The sequence below is a fragment of the Megalops cyprinoides genome, chromosome 3 (assembly GCF_013368585.1).
Source record: "Megalops cyprinoides isolate fMegCyp1 chromosome 3, fMegCyp1.pri, whole genome shotgun sequence".
In the NCBI taxonomy this organism is placed as follows: Eukaryota; Metazoa; Chordata; class Actinopteri; order Elopiformes; family Megalopidae; genus Megalops; species Megalops cyprinoides.
In genome coordinates, this window is record NC_050585.1 from 11,310,834 (window position 1) to 11,333,666 (window position 22,833).

General features: G+C 40.0%; 4 protein-coding genes across 4 annotated transcripts; 2 read left to right on the top strand and 2 right to left on the bottom strand.

Moving 5' to 3' along the window:
• Nucleotides 1–9,305: 9,305 nt before the first annotated feature.
• derl2 (derlin 2) lies at nt 9,306–12,566 on the bottom strand. The gene is made up of 7 exons (XM_036524818.1): nt 12,457–12,566; nt 11,972–12,037; nt 11,758–11,831; nt 11,486–11,579; nt 10,637–10,832; nt 10,356–10,446; nt 9,306–10,076 (listed from the first exon to the last, which is right to left on the bottom strand). Exons 1-7 carry the CDS (start codon nt 12,547–12,549, stop codon nt 9,971–9,973), a joined length of 720 nt encoding a protein of 239 aa, XP_036380711.1. The 5' UTR covers nt 12,550–12,566; the 3' UTR covers nt 9,306–9,970.
• A 1,568-nt stretch (nt 12,567–14,134) lies between these two features.
• mis12 (MIS12 kinetochore complex component) lies at nt 14,135–15,107 on the top strand. The gene is made up of 2 exons (XM_036523276.1): nt 14,135–14,166; nt 14,476–15,107. Exons 1-2 carry the CDS (start codon nt 14,145–14,147, stop codon nt 15,105–15,107), a joined length of 654 nt encoding a protein of 217 aa, XP_036379169.1. The 5' UTR covers nt 14,135–14,144.
• A 519-nt stretch (nt 15,108–15,626) lies between these two features.
• ift22 (intraflagellar transport 22 homolog (Chlamydomonas)) lies at nt 15,627–18,010 on the bottom strand. The gene is made up of 5 exons (XM_036525735.1): nt 17,797–18,010; nt 17,630–17,712; nt 17,292–17,381; nt 15,997–16,199; nt 15,627–15,813 (listed from the first exon to the last, which is right to left on the bottom strand). The coding sequence occupies exons 1-5, from the start codon at nt 17,833–17,835 to the stop codon at nt 15,665–15,667; spliced, it is 564 nt and encodes a 187-aa protein (XP_036381628.1). The 5' UTR covers nt 17,836–18,010; the 3' UTR covers nt 15,627–15,664.
• Nucleotides 18,011–20,165: 2,155 nt separating this feature from the next.
• On the top strand, nt 20,166–22,617 carry LOC118775718 (gastrula zinc finger protein XlCGF52.1-like). Its single transcript, XM_036525764.1, has 2 exons — nt 20,166–20,318; nt 21,443–22,617. Exon 2 carries the CDS (start codon nt 21,479–21,481, stop codon nt 22,571–22,573), a length of 1,095 nt encoding a protein of 364 aa, XP_036381657.1. The 5' UTR covers nt 20,166–20,318; nt 21,443–21,478; the 3' UTR covers nt 22,574–22,617.
• The last annotated feature ends 216 nt before the right edge of the window (nt 22,618–22,833 follow it).

Below are 22,833 nucleotides of genomic sequence, written 5' to 3' on the forward strand. Positions count from 1 at the left end.
GCGGTCATTATCTTATATTGGTGGTCTAAAATAACCGCTTCATAAATTGGAATTCCTACTGCTGAAATATATCATTCAAAGTAGTTACCCATCTTTCCTGCTTCAATAAAAAGTTCTGAGCCTCTTCAAATATAATAAGTATCAGTCTGACCAGTGTAAACCCTTAACCCAAACTGAAAGCACACTGGTACAGAAAGAAGGTACTCTGGCTCAGGCTTGGCACCCAGACAAAATACAGAGGGGTGCTCTTGCAAAAATGTCATATCTTAAAAAAACAGTAATAACAAATAGTAATGTCTTAAAAAAATGGTTATAAATACTACGTAGACATCCGGATAGAAGGAGACAACTGGGGGTGCACCGAGGTCCACACCCCCACAGCACTGACCCTGCTTTGGCTGTAATACTGAAGTATTATTTATTTCACTCTCTCACACACACAGACACACAGGTACATACACTATATGGCCAAAAGTATGTGGACACCCCTCCTAATTATTGAGGTCAGGTGTTTCAGCCACCCAAATTGTTAACAGGACATAAAATCAAGCACATAGCCATGCAATCTCCATATCTCCATGCAATCTTGGAAGTAGAATTGGTCATACTGGAGAGCTCAGTGACTTTAAACGTGGCACTGTCATAGGATGCCATCTTTGCCACAAGTCAGTTCATGAAAGTCAGTTCTGCCCTGGTCAATAATTGTGGTCACTAATTACTATTAGTGTTATTATTGTCAAGTGGAAGCGTCTAAATTCAACAACAGTTCAGCCACACAGCAGTAGATGCACACTTAGCACCTACCAAAAACCACCTATCCTCTGTTGAATCACTCACTATAGAGTTAAATGGATTTCATTTATATAGAACTTTTCTACTCATTTGAGTACTTAAAGCGCTTTACAAGTTTATGCCTCACATCTACCTACCAGTGACAGAGGCTGTCATACAAGGTACCAACTGGCCACTGGGAGCAGTTTGGGGATCAGTGTCTTGGTCAAAGACACTTTGACATTCCGCCAGGAGGAGCCAGATTTGACCTAGAGACCTTCCAATCCCCAGTCCACTGCTCTACCTCCACCTCCTGAGCCACTGTCGCCCCTGAGTTCCAAACTGTCTCTGGCTACAACATCAGCACAAGAACTGTGTGTCGGGAGCTTCATGAAATGGGTTTCCATGGCCGAGTAGCTGCACACAAGCCCAACATCACTATGCGCAATGCCAAGCAACGGCTGGAGTGGTGCAAAGCACACCGCCACTGGAGTCTGGAGCAGTGGAAACGTGTTCTCTGAAGTGATGAATCACGCTCCACTATCTGGCAGTCTGATGGACTAATCTGGGATTGGCGGATGCCAGGAGAGCGCTACCTACCAGAATGCACAGTGCCTGCTGTAAAGTTTGGTAGAGGAGGGATAATAGTCTGGGGCTGTTTTTCAGGGTTTGGGCTAGGCCCCTTAGTTCCAGTGAAGGGTAACATTAATGCTACAGCATACATTTTAGACACTTGTATGCTCCCAACTTTGTGGCAACAGTCTGGGGAAGGCCCTTTCCTGTTCCAGCATGACTATGCCCCTGTGCACAAAGCAATGTCCATAAAGACATGGTTTGACGAGTTTGGTGTGGAGGAACTCCAGTGGCCTGCACAGAGCCCTGTCCTCAACCCCATTGAACACCTTTGGGATGAATTAGAACGCCGATTGTGAGCCAGGCCTTCTCGTCCAACATCGGTGCCTGGCCTCACAAATGCTATTTTGGCTGAATGGGCACAAATTTCCACAGACACACTCTAAAATCTTGTGGAAAGCCTTCTTAGAAGAGTGGAGGCTGTTATAGGGGGGGAGGAACTCCATATTAATGCCCATGGTTTTGGAATGGGATGTCCAATAAGCTCATATAGGTACGATGGTCATGTGTCCACATACTTTTGGCCAAATAGTGTATGCCCACACATCACACTTGCGTGCAAACAAGACAACAGCCAGTAGTCAGAATGGAGATTTCACAGAACTGCTGATAGCAGAAGCAATAGTGACAGCCACCCGTATCTGTCAGGGGAGGTGGGGGTGGCTAGCTGGAGTTCCTGAAATAGGACAAGGAGGAAATGAGTCGGCTGAGGCTCTCGGGTGCGAGGTCTGGCGCATCATGAGTTCAGAAACTGCATTCCAGTAGCACCACTCTTCACTGTGTCCGTGTAACAGTTCGGTGTCCTTCTCTTAGGCTTTGGTTCCAGAGGTCTCTCCAACAGACTGAGGACTTCAATTTATGGGCTCTTCTCCAATGGTGGCGTTCATCTGAGAGGAAGGTATGCATTACTATTTTAATAACAGTGAAAGACAAACAGTTTTGTATTTTGAATGCAATAACAAAACAATAATCTTTATGAAAGCACAGTGATTGTATATTGCATGTAACTGGGTTTGTAGTCGTCTCTAAAATCTGGTGTATGTAAACCTAACTTATGGAAAGCAAAACTTTAAATTGAGAATAACTGATATAATTCAATTACATGTTTATCAATAACTATGCACAAAACAATTAAATAATAAGAAATTCTGTATTATCACATTACTAACTTGAAGGAATGAAGGCTTACTACTGAACTAAGTAAATATGGCTAAGGATGGATTCTATTAAATATATCCTCAAACTATTAATAAAACAAGACTACTTTTCAAACAGTTAAAAGGGTACATTTTCTTTTTTTTCCTCAACAAGGAAACAATTTTACAGTACATTCTACTTGGGTTTGATTTTGCTTTATTTTATTTTTGTACACAACTATAAAATGTTTGACATCACGGGCAAATCCTCATTGGGTTAATTATTCGTTAATTATTCGTTTTGAGGACCATAACATTTATTTTAATTTCAAGGTCCCTCAGAATCTGCAAACATATGAGTTTAAAAGAAAATGATGCCCAGCTGACATATAAAGAGATAAATGAAGTTAATATTTGATGTGCAAAAAGAGAAACAATGCATAACAGAATATGTTTCAGGTACATTTTTGTCTCTCACAATAGTGTATGACACTGTCCCACACATGGTTAATATACCAATGACGCTAACACTGACACAGGGGTGGCTGTGATGAAGTGTCCTCATAGTGTCCTTGTCTCTTCCATTTACACACTTCTTGCATCTTATGATTTCATATATATTGTGTAATGGGCCGTCACCCCTGTGTAACCCAGAGATGCATACAGCAGGAAGTCACAGTAACATATGGTGCCTTCTTGAAGGAACCATGCAGCTGGAGAGGATGTTGTATGTGTTAGCTGATAAACAGCCTGTGTGCTCATGTGAAAGCAAGGTCTGTTTTTGGAGATTATTGTAAGCATTGGCTGCATGGTGTTCTGGCATACACATTGATTCCATGTTTGTAATTTAAAAAAAATAGGGGTGTGATCATTTCATTTGTTCCACTAGAGAACTTATTTTTATTTAGTCATTTCTAAAAAACATCTGAAAAATCATTTAAATTGATTGTGTGGACATTTTTGTTACATCTTTATGACTGTATTTTAATAATTAATTTTGTACATTGGACCATTAGCAGTATCTTATCAATAAATCCATTCTTTAATCAGACAGAACCACTTAAAACAATCTTTTTTCATACAGAAAGTACTGTTTTGAGGTAGAACAAGATGGCAAAAAAGATTTGGGAAAGTACATGCATCATTCTTGCCAAATTCCTACCATTATTTCTGTACATAGGTAAAAAATAGTCTGCATATATGAAACAATAAAAAACCAGCAAAAAAGAAGCAAAAGAAAGACAGTAACTGCAAAACCTGATTAGTTTCAGTCCTATTTGGTAGAACACCACCACACATGACAAATCCCAGTATTATCCACACACCAGTCTTTTACAGAATCATTGTTCTGTAGCTAATGCTTACTGCTGCAGTCCAGGCTTAGGCTTTGTGTTCCTTTTTCCATTAGTTCCCTTTATTATTTCCAGCATGAATTTGTTTAGCTGCCAACTCCAATGTCACTTAATTCAACTGGATATAACTGAGGCAGTTACCTTGCTCAAGAGTGAAGCACTCTTGATCTGATCTGGTTGCATCATTTTACCCAGCATTCTATGCCACACTGTTATCGCCTTTCATGAGAAATGTGCATCAGTGTACAAATGTGAAAATCAGTTTGATAAGATAATGTAAACCTCACGTAGTTACTGTGAGAATTACTGTGAGTCTGAGGCAACAAGCTGACTCTCTCTTCCCTTTGGGTCACTGTAGAAGTGAAACTGTACAAAGTGTTACCAGAGTGTAAAACACCAGGACTTGGCCCATTACAACATGCATGGTCTGAGCTTCACTGAAATTGACACAGAAATTTCACCTATTTTTATGTGTGATGATAAATGACAGGACATGAATACGTGGGCACACTTTACATTTCAGTGGCCTTGTGCCTGTGTAGCCGCATGTGGAAGTACCCATGGAAATGTTGTTGGTTTTCCATACAGTAAAGACAGCGTAACAATGTGTACAGGATTTACGTAGTGTTGACATAGCAACCACATGTAACTGCGCTAGCACAAGGCCATTGCAATGCTGTGCCATCAAATATCCTTCCCGTGAAATAAATTTTGTGGTTTTTATCTCATTTAAGAACATTTTGATTCATTTTACATAACCTTTATATTGCAAGGTCAGGGTTAGGGTCAGTGGTGATTCTAGGATCAGACCTTTAGGGGGGCTCAGCCCCTAATGAGAATGTGACATGCATATAGTGCCTTGCAAAAGTGTTCAACCCGCCCTGCTAAATCACTAATTTCATTGGATAACAATTAATACATTAATATTTTTCTATATATGATATTTTAATTTACAACAATAATACTTTTAATGAATTACTAGTAAGTAACATGAGTTTTACACCACAAAATATTTTCTTGCTCTCTCTCCTTCTGCCGACCCCATCCTGCTCTCTCTCCTTCTCTCTCTCTCTATCCTCCTCTCTCCGTCTTTGTGCTGTCAACCAAAAGGTAAACGTAACAACCAAACAGAGAATTTATAATCTAGTAAAAGGTATAAATTGATCCATATCAATTTAGAACATTATTCTAACTGAATATTGGGTTGCTGTGGGCAATGGTAAGGTAATGTCATTTTGACCTTACTCTCTCACCTGAACCTGCCTGTTTTCTTAAAAAAAAAACATCTACACATTACACATCTAGGCTTCGGCTACTGAAACAATTGGTTGAAACGGTTGTAAATGGAATCTTCAGTAAAGTCGAATGAGCTTGTATAGGCCTATTAATTTTGAACGGTGATAAGGCCACTTTCACTGGAACTACTTCATAGCCATGCATTATTAACGTGCATTTACTGGGAAATAATTCACACCCTTCCAGCCAATCAGAAATGAGTATTTAACCAAGCCGTGGTATGTCACAGTAATAACGACCAGTTTGATCCAACTTTCTCAGAACATTCAGCAATTTTATTTGCTAATGTTTCAGTTTACTTGTGTTTTTAATCTGCGCCATGAAATTCACTAACCCACTCTTTCTTCTCGTTCCCCTTTCATTGGCATGGTGGACTACCAACGTTAAAGGTGCATGCCACCACCTACTATACCGGAGTGTGTAACATCATGACTTTATAAAGAATACTAGACATTAAACCTGTTTAAATGAAGCCATTTGAACCTGTAATTGTTCGTCCCATCTCTAACAGACAAGTTTGCACAATCTAACATTAGAGGGCTAAAAATGATTTCAGAAAATAATAATAATAATAATAATAATAATTATTATTATTATTATTATTTAGGGGTGCTGAGATGAATTTTAGGTGTGACTGAGCACCCCTAAAAAGAGTCTAAAATTGCCAATGGTTAGGGTTAGGGTCAGGGTCTTTTGATTGAATGATAACCTGGATAAGGGAATTAACATTATTTTGAGGTATTAAAAGAAGGCACACATTTTCCTGTTTGGATATCCTTTTTAGGTATCCCCTCCACACAGGAAAATGTCTATAAGATTGCCTGAAACACATTTCCAGTATCCCTACTGTGCTGCATTTAGAAGGGATTTTTGGCAATTTGGGCTTTCATTCCTGCAGGGAATAAAATACATTACGGACACATTTGGTCAAGGCCTTCCTCTGTGATTTACTCTGACTACATTGTTTGGTCATTTCTGTCTGTTTTTTTGTTTGTTTTGTTCTGTTTTTTTTACAGCACACAGATGGCACCTTTACGTCAGTACTTCTGGCTCTTTGTGGTGCTGGGAATGGTCTTCATCACCACAGTATTAGGCATCATTTTCTTCTTCATCAACAAGTGTATCAGCAAAAGAGGTACATTTTCTACACATTTGCCTTCAGTGGGTCAGCAAACAAGTAATCACTTGTGGATTGGAACACGCTTTACTGTCCTGCTGCTTAATACTGTATGTAGTGGATCATGACCATAATGCGAATGCTGATGCTTTTATTGTGGGACCCATGGAGGTACACACCGACTAATGTACTTGTTGGACTGCTCCAACAAGTTTGAATTGGGCTCTTATTTATGACCTATTGAGTAAAAATGGAAAGAAAATGAAAAACGTCTCTGGCATCTCATGACTTAAATGGCCTTACATCTTAGCTCTTTCATGGAGGCTTTGTTTTTTTTTTATTACACTGTCACGCAACTCCACCAAGATACATATAGGTGCATATCTTGCATTTTGGACATCTTCATTTGTTTATAACATTATTTTTCATGTCCCTCTTTTTGTTTTTACAGCAAAACAGTACAAAACAAATTCACAGCAAAATGCAAACAACGAATTTTATACACAGTAAGTTTTTATATGCCCCCACTTCACTTCACTCCTTCTGCTTTTTCCTTCCACCATACTTTTGACAACCAGATCTGTTGCTTACCACAATACCACAATTTTTAAACTGTGATAGAAGTCACTCCTTTGTTTCACTTTCTGTTTTTATTTAGCCCATTGCAGTCTGGATAATAGTGGACATTATAGGTGAAAACTACATTATGTGCAAAAAAGAAAATTTGTATACAAAGCTGTTTCAAGGGAGGTTCAAGGGAAGTACCTCTGACCTCTCTCCCATTCAGGAGCAGCCTGTACCATCCGAAACACCTGGAAGAAGATCTGCCTCCCTTACCTCCAAGGAACATGAACCTCTCATCGTGTCCCTGTGAGTATCAGATGAAGCTGATAACCAAAGCACTCAGTACTCAGTGTATCACTAAATCACAAAACAAAGAAAATCTGAAAGCTTCAGGCTAGTCTGATAGGTGGCGGCAGAAACGCCCATTATCAAACAATGGGCTGACTGATGATTTTTGGGACAGCCCTGTCCTGTAATGTCAGCTGGGCTATGCCTTGACAAGATGAATCTGTGTGATGCAGCGACTACGAGCTACGACGATATTGCGACTCTTCCAGACTACGTGAAAGTGGATGAGAAGGCAGCATCGCCGCCGCCATACAAGAGCACACCGACGCCCGTGCAGAAGCCGTGCCCTGACCGCGACAGCATCTCCACCGAGGCGTACGACGACGTTGTGCCACCGGGCTACGAGAGCGAGGACTATGACGATGTGGCATGAGGTCGCTCCCGACCAGATGCACCCGTCAGAGGTCTTGCAATGGACACTGCAGTCTGAATGGCTGCTTTAACCTGTATTTCACTGCTCAGTGTTAAAAGCTGGCATCATATTTAATCAGCTTTTCTCACTGAATATATCTGAACATTCAGCAGTAATACTCATTATTTCTTACTTACTAAAACTCACTTCTTAATAGGCACCAAAGGTTGCTCTGCACAAAAAAAAACAACTCAGGGAAAGCATTTTGTTAGACATACTCGTAAGGTGACAACAGTCCTTCTTGCACATTAACACACTATTTGCAAATGATTTATTATATTAGCTTGAGCTCTTGCAGAATCCAACTGTGTATTAGATGTATCATGATTTCCACCTCTTTATAGGCACTTAATAGAGCAGTTCTATGCTGAAAAAAGTCCAGAAAAATGTTTGGACATATTTCTAAGGTCAGTTCCTGATATATCTGCTTGATATATCCAACCAAACAGGTCCCTTTGGCACTTTCTTAAACATTTACTTATTACAACAAAATGAATTTCAAGATTGAAAAAAAAACACACAAAAACATGTTACATTACAACTGTAACACAGCTCAGGACAGCCTTGGGTGGCCTTTAAAATTATTTTGCTTTTCTTAATTAATCAATTCTTGTTGCACATGTTTAGATATTATTTATGATTTAACAGCTTGGACTCTGCCAGTCTTTGTGAGTCATATGGTACGTCAGATGATATTCTACGAAAGACCAGATTTTGCAATTGGCAGTTATTTCACAAGCACTGCCTGTGTCTGAACTTGCAAAGTGTTCGTAGAAAGAGATAAAGAAGTTGCAATATCAAGATTGATGTGACTAAATTTTATTTTTTTTTTCCGCACTGGAAATCAGTAGTTTATTTTTGTGTGAATTGTGATGTATATATTTTGTACAGAAGTAAAATTAATCATTGACAATCATAGTCAAATTGCTGTCTGATAATGCAAAGAAATTATTTAATGTATAAGACTGTGGAGCAGTGATTATAAATACAGACAGCTCATTTGAACATTTCTTTTTATACAGTTACTAGGTTCATATTTCTATTGTAATAAAAGGAATGTCAGCGCCTTGCTGTGATGTTTAACCGATCAAATGGTCTCTGCTACTTTCACTTTTGAGAGGCAACATTTCTTTGAACTTAGAACCATATTCCTGTTTCAGCTTGCTGACATGTAGCATGCTGATAAAACAAAATGGATAAATCAATTTGCAGCTGAAACTGAAAGAGGAGAGGGAAAGCGCTTATGGTGAATGCGCACAACTTTGAATACTAGGGTCCGCTGAATTTGTGTAAACATTTAATGATAGATTTTTAAAACCAGATTCCTGCTTTTGAGTCATACCCACCAGTTCAGTCTGAATACAGCACAGTTAAGTAAAAGGCACATGCATATGACCCTGACCCTGTACAACTCATCTCTTATGGGGAAAACCTTTAAATGAACCACAAATGAAAGAACTACTAACACTATGTATATTTCAGGAGCAGATTACAGCAGAATGTAATGTAAATGAATGGAGTGGTGTTACTGGTGGAAACACAGACAAAAATACATTTATATACAGTATTGCACTAAAACCTTTGTTGCAAAATGAAACACACTATTGTAGGTAAGTTCATTTGTTCACTGTTCTTAGTAGTTCTTTGTTTTACCACAAGAGGGCAACAGACCAAATAACAGGGTACTCTTACAGGGCCAACTGACAAACTTTCCCAGGTCTTAAACCTTGAGTTTATAGCTCTAGACCACTGACCTCCACATTAGAACTGGAATTACTATCCAATCTACAAGATTCTTTGAACATAGGAAATAAAAGTCTGCTTTGTACTGCAATATTGGCCAAAATGGCTCTGCAGCTGTGGAAAAAAAGACACAGAAAACACATGTTCCTCTGCCACATTTATACTTTTTACATACATTTATTCTTTAAAAAAAAAAAAAAAACATAAAACTGAAAAAAGGCTGTGAAGATCAGAACCGCTCCACAATTTTTTTCTTCTCTCTGTCGTCAGATCATTAATGTTCATTTGATCTACATTATTAAAAATGGACAAGATGAAGACAGCCACGGACCCGCTGTCCATAGTCCCGTCTGGAGTTTCTGACATTGTCGTGCCCTTTCACACAATCTTTAGTGACAGTCTGACTGACTGAACGATATGGTCGACAGTTTGAGGGAGACACATGCCTCACACACAGACAACCGCAAATCCTGCTGGTACACAGAGGGTAATTCGCACTCTGAATCCAGAGCAAGAGAAACGGGTAGAAGAAGAAAGGAGTCTTTCATAGCTCTCTGAAGAAATGTCTGCAAGACTGATGCAGGGATGGGAGGGCGGCCTAGCCCCCAAGGCGTTGTCCCTCCCCCCAGGCAAAGCCTCCTGGGCGTTCTTCTGGAAGAGGGTTATAATTTGCATCTTCCTCTGGGGTGTCAAACAGCATCTTTCTGTGGCAAACACAGAGACAACAGCAATTGAGAAGAATGAAAAATATTGACAAAAAAAAATGCTATACTGCCTTTTCCATTTCCAGGCCCTACACACTTTCAGATTTTTAAAAAAAAAACACAGCATTTTTCCTAGAGTTGTTATTCCTTTAGAAATGACAACACTCACACTCTGACCTACACTGGGTATTAAATTTGTGAAATTTGGTCAGTCCTTATCACAATTAATGTGTCACTGAATTCATGACAGAATTTTGCAACAACCAGATAACTGCTTACAGAATGGTCGGGGTCTTCAGCCATCTGCCACCCCCAGGCTGATTTGGGAATACATCCTCCAAAAAGAAGTACACATGTCCTACAGCAATACCTTTAGAGGGAGCAAACATATGAGAGATGGTGAGAGATAGTGGTGGGGGCAGGAGACCTACATAAGGAGAGAAATTATTCTTGCAGCCTTTCAGAAAACAGATACTCGTATATAAACACTGTCCACACAGGAAAACATTCAATATAAGATTATCTTACAGAGTTACTGATCAGTGTGATGGAAACGGTACCTAGAAGATCCACAATGATGGAGTTGCCCAGCAGCAAAGAGAATCCCATGAGCACCCAGGGCAAGAAAGGGGCTTGGAAGTTAAGCAGGCCGAAGAAGTTCATGCGAACATTCGGGTTGCGTCGGCTCCACACGTACACCAGCATAATGGTGAAGGCCTGACCCAGGAACACTAGACTCACAAAGGTGCCAAATATCTGAGCAGTTGTAAAGGGAAGACATGGGATATGGAGTATATGGAAAAATTCACTAACATCAAAAACACACTAAAGTATTATTAACCTTGCGCAAGTCTTTCATTTGGATTTGCTCTCTCAATTAAAAGAAAAAAGTTAAACTTTCTGGTCTTCAGTCAGGAGCATGAGCATAAAATGAATAAATAAATAAATGCTACAAAAAAGCCACTTACAAGGTAATTCCCCTTGCATGACCTTTTCTTAAATTGTTGATAAAGCAAAACATATTTTGTAACACACATTCAACTGTCAATTGTTGATGACATGCTATTGTCTGACGTTTAATTATAAGAAATTTCTCAAAACACTTTTATTTTGGACACAAGATAAATACCAAGCAGTGTAACTTACTGATGAATATATCCCATTGTTGACAGAATCCAGAGCTTAAATCTAGAATCCAAAAGTCTAATTCAGACTGTATTTCTTCACAGCAGCCACAACATGACCTGGACTGAATTGGACTGTTTTTACCAGGTTTCAGCTTGGTACATATTTTGGCTCCCGTTTAGATCTACCGAAAATAGCCTTCTTGATCTCATATAGGGGTCACACAGCAAAAACGTGGAAATGCTGCTATGGAAGTTACAAGCTGGGTGAGTGTGAAAGGATACAGTCATGAGCAGGCCACCAAACAGGAACATGAAGACAAAGTCGGCAGTACGGCCCCTAAACGAGCCCTCCTCCAGCATCCGACAGTACCGATATCTGTGAGCCTGCAGTTAAGGAGATCTCAGGACAAAATGTAAACATTACAGGTGGTAAAAACAATACGACCCTTCACTCTCTACAGTCAGCCTATGCACCCCCCCCCCCCCCCCCCCCAAAAAAAAAAAAAAAACAAACCCTATTCTTTGACATTATACTAACCACCGAAAAAGGATACAAAAAAATCATATTGAATAAGAAGTTGAAACCAACTGGACCAAAAAACAGAAAATTGGTAACAAGTCGCCATACCTGTTAGGGGAAACACAGAAAAAACATTATGCTTGTGACATTTTGTTTTAATGTTTTGTTTTACTCGTGTCCTTAAAACCTAAAATTAATATTAGGATAGGCAAGTCTGTTAAAGTTGGTCAAAAATTGCCACCCCTTACCTGATAATTTTTAAGTATCAAATCGGGATTGAAGTATAGCTGGAAAGGTGTGATGAGTTCCAGTTGCTGAGGGCAGACGAATATAAACATAACCAGGAGGCATAAAACCAGTTTGAAAGGTTCACAAAAACTGCAGTAGCAAACAGCTAAATTCGTTCACTGTTGAGAGCACCAGCTCGCTGACAACCTACCCACTAACGTTAGCTAGTAAAGCGTACACCGGCAATCGACGTTCATAGCCGAAGGCTTAGTAAAAACACACCTCTACCCTTATGTGCCTTTTGACAAATAGCTTGTTAGTTACCTACCCTAAAATGTCTACGACCAAAAAAAATGTAGCAGTAGATAGCTAGCCAGTTAGCTAGCTAGCTTTTAGGCGAGGTGGTAGCAGCAGGATCAAACGCATTGCACCTAGCAAGCTAACGACCTGGACAGATAGATCTGAGTTTCATTTAATACACAATCTGACTTCTTATTTTTCTTACCACAGCGGCAGTAGTCAGAACACAAGCGGTGGTGTATGCCCTAGTTACAACAGGAATCTGAAAATATTCCTGTTGAAACGTCTGGTAAGCCATCTTGGACAGACTGGGCGCTTCCGGCACTTTCTTGACACGTCATTACAGGGCGTAGAAATAGGGAGGGTTGCTAGAGTTTTTTTATGTGGTTTCTCATTCGTTGTAGCGTTTACATTGCATTGGCTGATTGAACTTTACAAGTGTCACTCATAAGTCAGACTTCACCGTCTCAATTATGGCACTTTTTAATTGGTCCGCGTATGCTTTGTTTAAAGAATAATGTAAAAAAAGGCGTGGAATGCCTTTACAGTCTATAGTACGTGTATAGTTAAACACTAATTTTAGTTCATTAAAAAGTAATCAAAGCATACAGTTCTATTAAGTTAAACCATGGTGCATCAATAGCTATCAAGGGAGGGGCGGAATATCTGATGTATTGTGAATGTCCTTTGCTTCGTAGTTAGCTGACTACAACACAAAAAACGTTTTCAGTGTTACATATACGAAATAGTACATATTCTCTATAAATTAGCAGAAACACCAGCAAAAAATATGCCTGTCATTAAAATTACTGACATCAACATGAAGCAAAGTCACACTAAACAATCTGGGCCACATTACTAGTACTAGTCCAAGGTATGTCCTTAATATGTCCTAAATTCTTAGGTGTATTTTGGTCTTTTTTTGTATTACCATCTTAGAGTTTGAGTCTTTTGCTTGTGTCACATCCACGTAAGAAATATACAAAACTACATTCCAACAATTATACTAAAATGGTGCACGTATGACGTATTAAAAGTACATGTATGTACAGTGGCACTTGAATGTGGGAGTTTTCAAATACAGAGTGTAGAAAAGGCGCATTCATATGCAGAGGTATTGCTACATTGTAAGTGCAGATCATTAATTTATGCTCAATGTGAAGCTACAAGCAATTTACAAAGAAATGTAAACATATCACATCTGGAGTGTACTCACCTGTAAAATACCTATATTATTACGGTCAGGCTGCAAGTCTATGGATATGGTCAGGATTTATAACATTCTGACCATATTCTCTTCAGATGATCAGATGAAAACACGCAGGAAAGAACAGGCAATCTTGGGGATGTTTGCTTCGGAATAGTGCTTGTCCAGGCTGTGTGAGCTAATGTAAACCAGACAGTTTATTTCAGCTTGGCCTCATTTAGATACCAATGGCGCAACTAATTGGCTATTCAGGGAATAATGTAATGTAAGGGTATGTGTGCGTAACTTTATGTTTTGGGCGCTAAAACCGTCAAAGTGCCTCAAAACTGATTATTGTTGAATACGACCTGTTTATTCACGCACATCCAGTGAGTGGCAGGCAGTGAGGGGATACGCCAGTCTTTATACTTTGTAAAAGCCTTGACCTTATTAAATACGTATCCAAAAAATCAACCAATCATCAGTGAATCTGCAGGGCACCCTCTCGAGATACACACAATACACAGCGCGGCTGCCTTGAAAGCTGTGTCTTATTTCCCCTCGCGTGGATTGGTTGTTCGCCTGTGCTTACTTTTTTCCAATTGGCTGTCATACTCGTGCGTTTCAGCAGGGGAGGGGCAGGAAGGGATAATGCACAGGCGAAGGTTCCGATACAAATTAATGCGCGGGAGAAACAGAAACGGAAAATGGCGGAGTTCACCAATGAAGGTACTGTAGTAAATATTATATGAAGTTAGCTAATATTTGTTTTACAACGAATGCTGCTATAAATACATACATTGATTAAAGCAGCGAACGAATCCGCGGACTGTGTAATAATTTGGAAGCATTCTCTTCGATTCAGATATAGCTAGCCTAACATTTGCTAAATCTGTAGATTAGTAATAAAATGCTTCTGTTGTAAGTTAGCGAGTTTTATTTAGAATTTTCATTGCTGATGTATTCCACGCATTTCATCAAAGCTATTATGTTGTCATCTAGAAAACTAGGTGTCTTTTTTCCATCTTGTCCTTCCAGTGGAGCCACTGTCTCCCGAGTTTCTCAAGCTGTACGAGGCCCAGTTCTTCGGTTTTACTCCACAGACGTGCATGCTAAGAGTGTACAGCGCCTTCCAGGACTCCCTGTATGACATCTTACTCACTTTGGAGGCTGTATGTGTGAAGAAGTTCGGCGGGGCAGACCCGCAGCCGAAGCTGTCTCAGCAAGCAAGTGAATGCACCGGAAAACTGCTCAAGTTCCTGCAGGATCGCATCCAGCGTCTCTCGAGTCGCATGGAAACCCTTTTGGTGAATAACGTTCTATCAGTTCCCTTGAACGTCTTACTGCCAGAGGACCAGTCACACCAGAAGTACCCACAAGCTGTGGAGCAGGTTTTGAAGCTGGAGAACGAGCTAGCGCAGTTAGAGCAGTCCTACCGAGCAGAGGTGTGCGCCAGGCAGGCATTGTTAGCAGAACTAGAGGAGCAGAAGTCGGTTCAAGAAGAGCTAGACAGCTTGTTGAAGTGGATCGGGGAGCTGCGCGTTACCTGGATGCAAGGTGGCATCGGCAGCGTCCAAGACAGCTTCACCTTCATGACGCAGACGGTAAAGCACTTGAAGGCCATATTGAAAGAAATTGCAAAGAAAAGCAGAAGTCTGGATGAGCCGTAAGGCATGGGATTGGATCACTTGATGTCTGTGTCGCTGATTTACCATTTTTGGGCAGTGCATATATGCACTTTAGCATTTAGTTTCGGACTGTGTGCCAATACATCCGAGTTTGGCGAAGTTCTACTTCCCAATACTTTACAATGTATATATGTATGCTGATTTTTATATGCTTGTTTTTTTTGTAACTTGTTTGTGTTCAGCTGTGGTGTTCATTGAATGCTCTGGCAGTCTAAAAAATGTGCAGCCAGTTGTTTAGGAAGTTTTCAGAAAACCAGGTTCATTACTTTGTATTTTATTGTAAATCACATCAGCTACTATATGTATTGAAACAATCCTGTAATATTCTTAGTATTTGTATTGTTACTGTATTTGGACAATAAATATATTGTTTACAAAATGCATAAAAAATACACAAAATTTCTCTTCAACTTGAATTATATGCAAGTCCATTATAGGATTGATCCAGGTTGATGGAGCCACATGGAGACACTTATATCTCTGTGTCCAGCGATTTGTGGGTCTGGTTAATCCTGAGCAGGAGCATGGGCCTCCGGTTCCTAAGTGATGATTGACATCTCCTCACGTTCACGGCTTTCTGACAGCGTCTTCACGATGGATCCCAAGTACCTGCTGAACTCCTGCCGCACCCCTTCTGGGTCCTCCTCCAGATTAGAATGAATCATGGACAGCTTGCTCAGCTGTGAAGCTGCACCAAGAAAAATCGCAAAACTAGTTTGTACTATTAGGTGAAATGTACTGTGGCCATTACACATTTCACTCTATCAATATAGACCATCTAAAAGCGGTAATTAAGTTTTAGATGTCTTTTGCAGCCCAATAAAGCAAAATGGTGAGGTCCCAGCATAGATAAAAACCGCATTATGATTACCTAGAACTGGGCGTGCGTTGTCAGCTGCGCTGCCTGGTTTGTGATGCGCCATCAGCAGACACTGGCTTTCTTGCATACTTTGTGAGGACACAAATGAGGAATACCAAGTCTCCAGTTCTTTCAGATGGCTGGGCATGTCTGGGTTAAACACAATGACCACTCCATTGGAATCCTTCATTAAAGCTGGCCAGCAGGACTCAAACCTTCAGAACAAATAACACATACCACTTGAGTTCTTGTCACAAAATGCTGAAGATAAGTGAATAAGAACAGTAAAAAGAATCAGGTAAATACGTATGTACATGAAGGAATAAAATATTTGGTAGGGATCTTAAAGGTTGTTACAAAAGTCAACATTTGGTAATGCTATTCCTTAAACAAGATCAAAAAGTAGCCTAATTGTAATTAATTATCTTGCTATAAAACCTATTACAGATTTCATTAAAGCAGCAGAAGCCTGTTTCTATTTGGTAAGTTGGTCCTTCATATTGAACAAGTTAAGTGCTACTTATGTTCTGCAGAGGCACACCTATGCCTAGCATAATTAGACAAAAGTGCAATGAAATGATTTATGATTAACAAATCACAAACTGCACTTTTTAGAATGTTATCTGCACACTGGGTGTTTTATTTGCCTTATCACTGAACAATGTAAGTAACAGCTGATGGTCATAGTTTCACATTAACAAGCAATCTATGAAATAACCATTCCAGTTCAGAAATAGTTACATGATGTTGTTGCAAGCACAAAAAATATATAGAAGCAACATAGCTGTCCAAGCCTGAAAAGATGGCGGAGGTCTGCAGCATATGCACATGACGATATACAACAGAGACGCTGATGTAAGCATATGCAGGTGAGTTCTCAGATAAAAGTAATTTTTTGCAGAGTTGAAAACCTGGTAAATTAATATTTTCACTTCATTCTGTCTAGACTACTTTCAGCTTTGTGGTACACTTCAAAACACTTGTCAAAACAAGCTCAAAGCTTTTTACCACAGCAACCTAGCGATGCTATGGACAAACCTGACTAGTTTTCCATTGAGACTAAAGGCGTTTTGAGTGTGCAACACGTTCTAAGTATGGATTTGTGTTTCAATAATCTGTATAATGGTATATGAAATATGCAGACGTACGTTTCATGTGTGGGAATATCAGGTATTCATGTGCTTGAACTGAATAAGGACCCACGTGACACTTCATTTGAATTGAACCCTGTAGACCCTTCATTCAAATCTCACTCCTTATGGGTGATTTGAAGAAGTCATAAAGGTTGAGAACCCCTGAAACGTCACCTTAAATCTCCAGCACAGTCCCACAGTTCCACTTCGCACGTCACGTTCTTCCCAGAGCCACCCAAACTGTGCGATTCAAACTCCAGAATCCTAAAGAACAGATTGCGATGACAACACAGAATGTTCATACATTTCAAAACATGGGTCGGAATCAATAAAACTATTTGCTTTTGTTGAATACAACTAAACATTATTGTAAATGAACATATACTCATGTTAAGCAATATTCTTTTTACAACTTGTCCTGTGCAGACCTACTTGGCCAGTGTAATTTAATTCTTCAAAACTAAATGGATCCACACACCTAAAAATGTATTTACACAAAACAGGTGACTTACCGAACACCTTGCGTTGGGCTGTAGTCTCCTCCAATCGTCTCAACGGTATCAGATAGAAAATTAGCCAATACCGTCTTCCCACACTGTTGAGGACAAAATAAACTATATGTCGTTGGTCTAGAAACAAAACGATCATAAACAATTTGTTATAGTCGTTTTCGTCTTACCTCACTTGGTCCGACTATTAGTATTTTTGCTTTAAACATTTTCTTTGGATCTGCTATTGCAGGCAGCTAGCTAGCTATCTAGCTAGCAAACGCGAATCTATTTCGCATCCAACAGTTTAAAAAAATGTTAATGTTACACACGGCAATGCGAACTGATTAACGTCAGTTAAAGTGTACCCAGTTAGCTCGCCAGCTGCTACGAAACTAAACGGGATTTTGGAGTCAAAACCACTGACTTAATCGCTAGCTACCTAACGTTACCAACTTGGCAAGGCAAGCGCCTGGTATCTAAGGGCGTTTCTAAGCACTCGCTGGCTCTTTTTCTCCGATTTAAAACGGATACAGCATAAAGGTGTATACCGCCACCTACAGCTCCGGAGTGAATATCAGTAACCAGACCCCAAACTTGTATAGTGTGGTGCACATGCACACAACAACAGCGAGGTGGCGGTCTGTAGGCCTACTCGCAAGTCACAAAGCGTAAAGTAGACACATTAAGCCAGCTGACTGATTTTCTGAGCACGCAGACTCGAATATAGAAACCTCAACTTTTATAAAGCATAACAGACACAATGAAATATTATATCCTACAAAGTACGACACTTTACGCAACCGTTATTATTACCGACTGCTCTGAAACAACATTAGGCTACACAATCCAAGGAAGAAGTCTCTTGTATGGCATTATTATTATAGAAGAAGCAGTTTGTGCAGATAATGAATGAACCCCCTTACTCATATTGTGTTACTAACTCTTGATTTCCAGTTCAAGATTTTTCATCATTCAAATGATGAATGGGATGCTCAGGACCCTACAATCTCACACAGGGATAAATCCTGTCAGAATAGCTTTGCTTTGACATAGATGTGCATTAAACCAAAAGCTGAAGATGCAGCTCCAGCAGCTTCTTGCAGTGCCAACACTGTCAGCCCCTAAGTCATCTGCATAAACAGCAAAGAATGATCAAAGGCCAAGTGTAGAGTATTACAGATCTTTTCACCAGTCTGGTCGTCTGATGGGTCAAACCATCCACACTGATAGAAACCGCAGTATGCCTAATTCATCAGCAGCAGCCGATGTTGGTCTACTTCAGGACAAAGGCACTTCCCACCACTGACCGGTTGATTGATATCCAGTTCCATCCAAGTCACACCAATGTACAGATCTCATCACTCCACTAGTTTTATTTATTTATTTATTTTTGTCTGACTTGCCCTCTCACTTTGTGCCTGGACAATTGAGTCTGTTTGGTGAAAGAAATAGTCAGCCAGGATCCATGTTCTCTTTGTAGCTGCAGTTAGTTTGTGTTCATTATACTAATATATCATGTTTGTTCCTCAATACAAAAAGGCTGAATTTTTGTTTCTTCATGTAACACCTGCTATTAAACCTTAATTGTGCTTGTTGTGAGCATGTCACAAACAAAACTAACTTGAGGAATCATCTGCAAATTTATAATTGAGAAATGCCATTTACTGGCAAATATTATCTTAAAAAGCAACTTGTGTTGTGATTTGTCAAAACTTCTGCAGTAAACACCACCATCAGCCCTACACAATAAATAATTCCTATATCTGCTTCACCTGTGTCAAGGACTTCATTGAAATCTGCTCTCTGCAGAGGTGTGAACAAATTCACGGGGTAAAAAAGTAGGCCTACTATGTGACGCGAGTGATAATGTGTCTAACCAGTATAACTGTTGTTTGTGCTTTAATATGTTGTAATCAGTATTATGCAAAATTAAAGTGACCGAGTCAGAACACAGGGCAGATTGTTATAGATTATTACTAAGGTGCCATTTCAAGACATTACAGTTGATGGAGGAAATATATTGGATTATCTTTCACATTGATATTTTTGACTATTAACTATTTTGACAAAGATGTGTTGGTGTTAGATGCCCTTATAGTGCATTTTTGCACAGTTTGAATGTTGAACGACTTTTATTTTCCAGTACGATTTCTTGAGATGTCATGTGGTACCGTAATAGTCATAAACTGTCTTTTGCTTTAAATGCACTAGTATCGCCAGTTGTTGCCAACTTAAGTATGTGGAATTAGATATGGCGGTTCCAAAAAACTACGATTTCTCAACAACTTGCTAGTATTACCAAATACACGGTTTTGGCAGAGGTGGAAGATTCGAAATGTAATAGACAAAAGGGAAATATGCAAACGACCTAAATTAGTTTTAAGTTTTAGCTTAACCTAATGTGCAGAAGGTGGCCATGTAGCTACACCATTTGTGTACCCCCTGGAGAGAGCAGTTCAGAGGCGATGGGCTTGATAGGGTGGGCGTGTCAATACACTAGTGCATTCTTTGGTAAGGTTATATTCGGGTTAAGATCAACCAAACCGTGTGTGCACGGCAGACACAGTGGACCGAAAACCGACAGTCCGATAATTTGTCTTCTTGTTGGGAATAGCTTTGCTGTGGATCGAAAAAAAAAAAACGGACAGTTTATGAACATGCCGTTTTGATGGATAAGATGCAAAATAGAAGCATTGGAGACATACGTACTGTAAGTTATTCCAAGTAAAAATGCTGTTGCAAATGTTTAGTGTAGCTAGCTAGCTGTCAACATTGTATTTCTTCTGACAATAGCTGGCGACGTTCATGTGGAGGTGCCTAGCGGAAGTTATTGGCTGTGTTCAAAATGGCGATATAATTTATATATACATTCTGATGAATGAAGGTTTAATACTACAAACTAGTCTTTGTCTTTCACTAATAGAATTAATCGTTATTCTTAAAGGAAAACGCAAGAATGGAAATGCATTTTTGGAGAAGCATTACAAGAACAGTTTTATATAAGTCGCAGGCACGCTACCAGCTTGTGAAATCGTTATAGCCAGAGTGAACGGAGTATCGTAGCGAAAGTGGGAAAAAAGCTTGGATGGGTGGCGACATTAATACGGTAGGCATTGCCTAAACTGTAATGTGCGTGCAACCGCGGCTGCTGTGAAGCTTTATTTAGTTATAACCAAGGAGACATTTACCAAAGACTTATACAGTGTCTCCTTGCAGCTAAATCTAAGTGTTTCATAAGCCAGCATTACCTAGATGGTATTTGAAAACGTGACCTAGCCTTATCAAATGAGGTGCACTTTACATTCACAGATCCACGCCTTTACTTGATAAATGCTCAAAAGGAAAATCACCCTCGTGATTAGAGACAGCTTAATGGCTTGACAGATCATTGTAAAAAAAAATCTTTAAAAAGTTTGTGTCAGTACAGTTTACAATTTCTATGATGTTAGGTAATGTAATATAAAGTATTCCAAACAGTCGATGTTTATCAACCCGAATTAGGTTCAGTCACAAACTTTCCCCCTGCTCGTTATCTCAGCGTGCTGTTAAAGGTACACCCTCAGGAATTTAGAATTTCTACAATGTAAGTTCTGTAAATTATAGTTTTTCCTTGTTCACCTTCTGTTTTTTGCGACCATAAGTAGAAAAACATTTGTTTATCGAGGAAATCCTCAGAAGCGTTTATTATTTTAAACACGAATGTTCCACTTAAATCTGATTTTGTGAAAAATATATCAAAAGATTACTGCGTGTTACTTTTATTTGACTTGGATATGTAGATCATTATATGTTTAGGTTGGTGTTTGAAGACCTGTTATCTATGGTCTTTTTCAGCTCTGAATTGCCAAATTTCCCACTGCCAATAGAGGAATGGAAGTAATGGAATCTCTTGAAACTGATGGAGATGCTCCTGAAAAAAAGACATTATCTGGAGGAGTGAAATTACCTGAAACTGAACCTGCAGACCAGTCTGAGGATTCTGAGCTTGAGGACCAATTCATACAAGAAAAAGAGCGTGAAAACTTGAATATCATTGTAAAGGAGGAGGAAGAGGAATGGGAACTGGGGTTAACAAACGAGGAACACAGCCCCTCTCAGCTGGAAGAGAGTGGGTCAGGTGGAGATGTAGACGCCTTGCCCTCATCAGCCATAGCAGCTCTGGGTCCCAAGCGACAAAGCACTAGACACAGAAAAGAGAAGCCGCTGCAGACGTGTGCCGAATGTGGCAAGTGTTTCAAGTTCAAGTGTCTCCTCAAGCAGCATCGGCGAATTCACACGGGTGAGAAGCCTTACTCTTGCAAGGAATGTGGTCGAAATTTTGGGAACCTAACCAGTCTCCGGATGCATTGGCTAGATCATAAAGGAGAGAAGCCATTCCTTTGTCAGCAGTGTGGAAAGTCCTACAAACAGCGGTCTCACTTGCTGGACCACCAGCGCGTTCACACGGGAGAAAAACCATATCACTGTAATGATTGCGGGAAGACATTCAGAAGGCAGCAGTACTTGAAACGCCACCAGCACACACATACAGGTCTGAAACCGTACTCCTGCAAAGTGTGCTCCAAGACTTTTGGCTGGATGGAGAGCATGATCAAGCACTTACAATCTCATTCGGGGAAAAAACCCTTCCAGTGCAGTCAGTGCGGGAACAAGTTCACAGAAAAGCGGAACTTGCGGACCCATCTGCTCCTGCACACAGGAGAGAAACCCCACATTTGCAGCTTTTGCGGAAAGAAGTTTAGCGTGGTCAGCCACCTCCGCAGACATGAGAACATCCACAAGGGTGAGAAGCCCTATCAGTGTGATGTGTGCGAGAGGAGCTTCAATCAGCTCGGCAACCTAAAGGCCCACAAAAGAGTTCACACTGGGGAAAAGCCATTCCAGTGTGACCACTGTGAGAAGAGCTTCACTCACAGGGTTAGCTTGAAGAACCACCAAAAGTACCACTCAGCAGATAAGCCCTAGTGCTGCTACACTTACGGAAAAGAGTTTGGCTGGGAGGACTTGTAAAACACTGCAGTTGTCTTGGCAGAAAGTGACCAAACTGAACATGTGACATTACTCTTGAGCTGACATTTCAGTGAAGTGAAGGTCAGTCCTTGTCAAATAAAGGCTTAGAGGATATGTTATCTCAATTTCCATTAAAAACTCAAGAACAATGACTTCTCATTAAAGCACTGAAGTTACAAAAAAACATGTTGAAGTCTAAGGCCTTCAGACTTTGC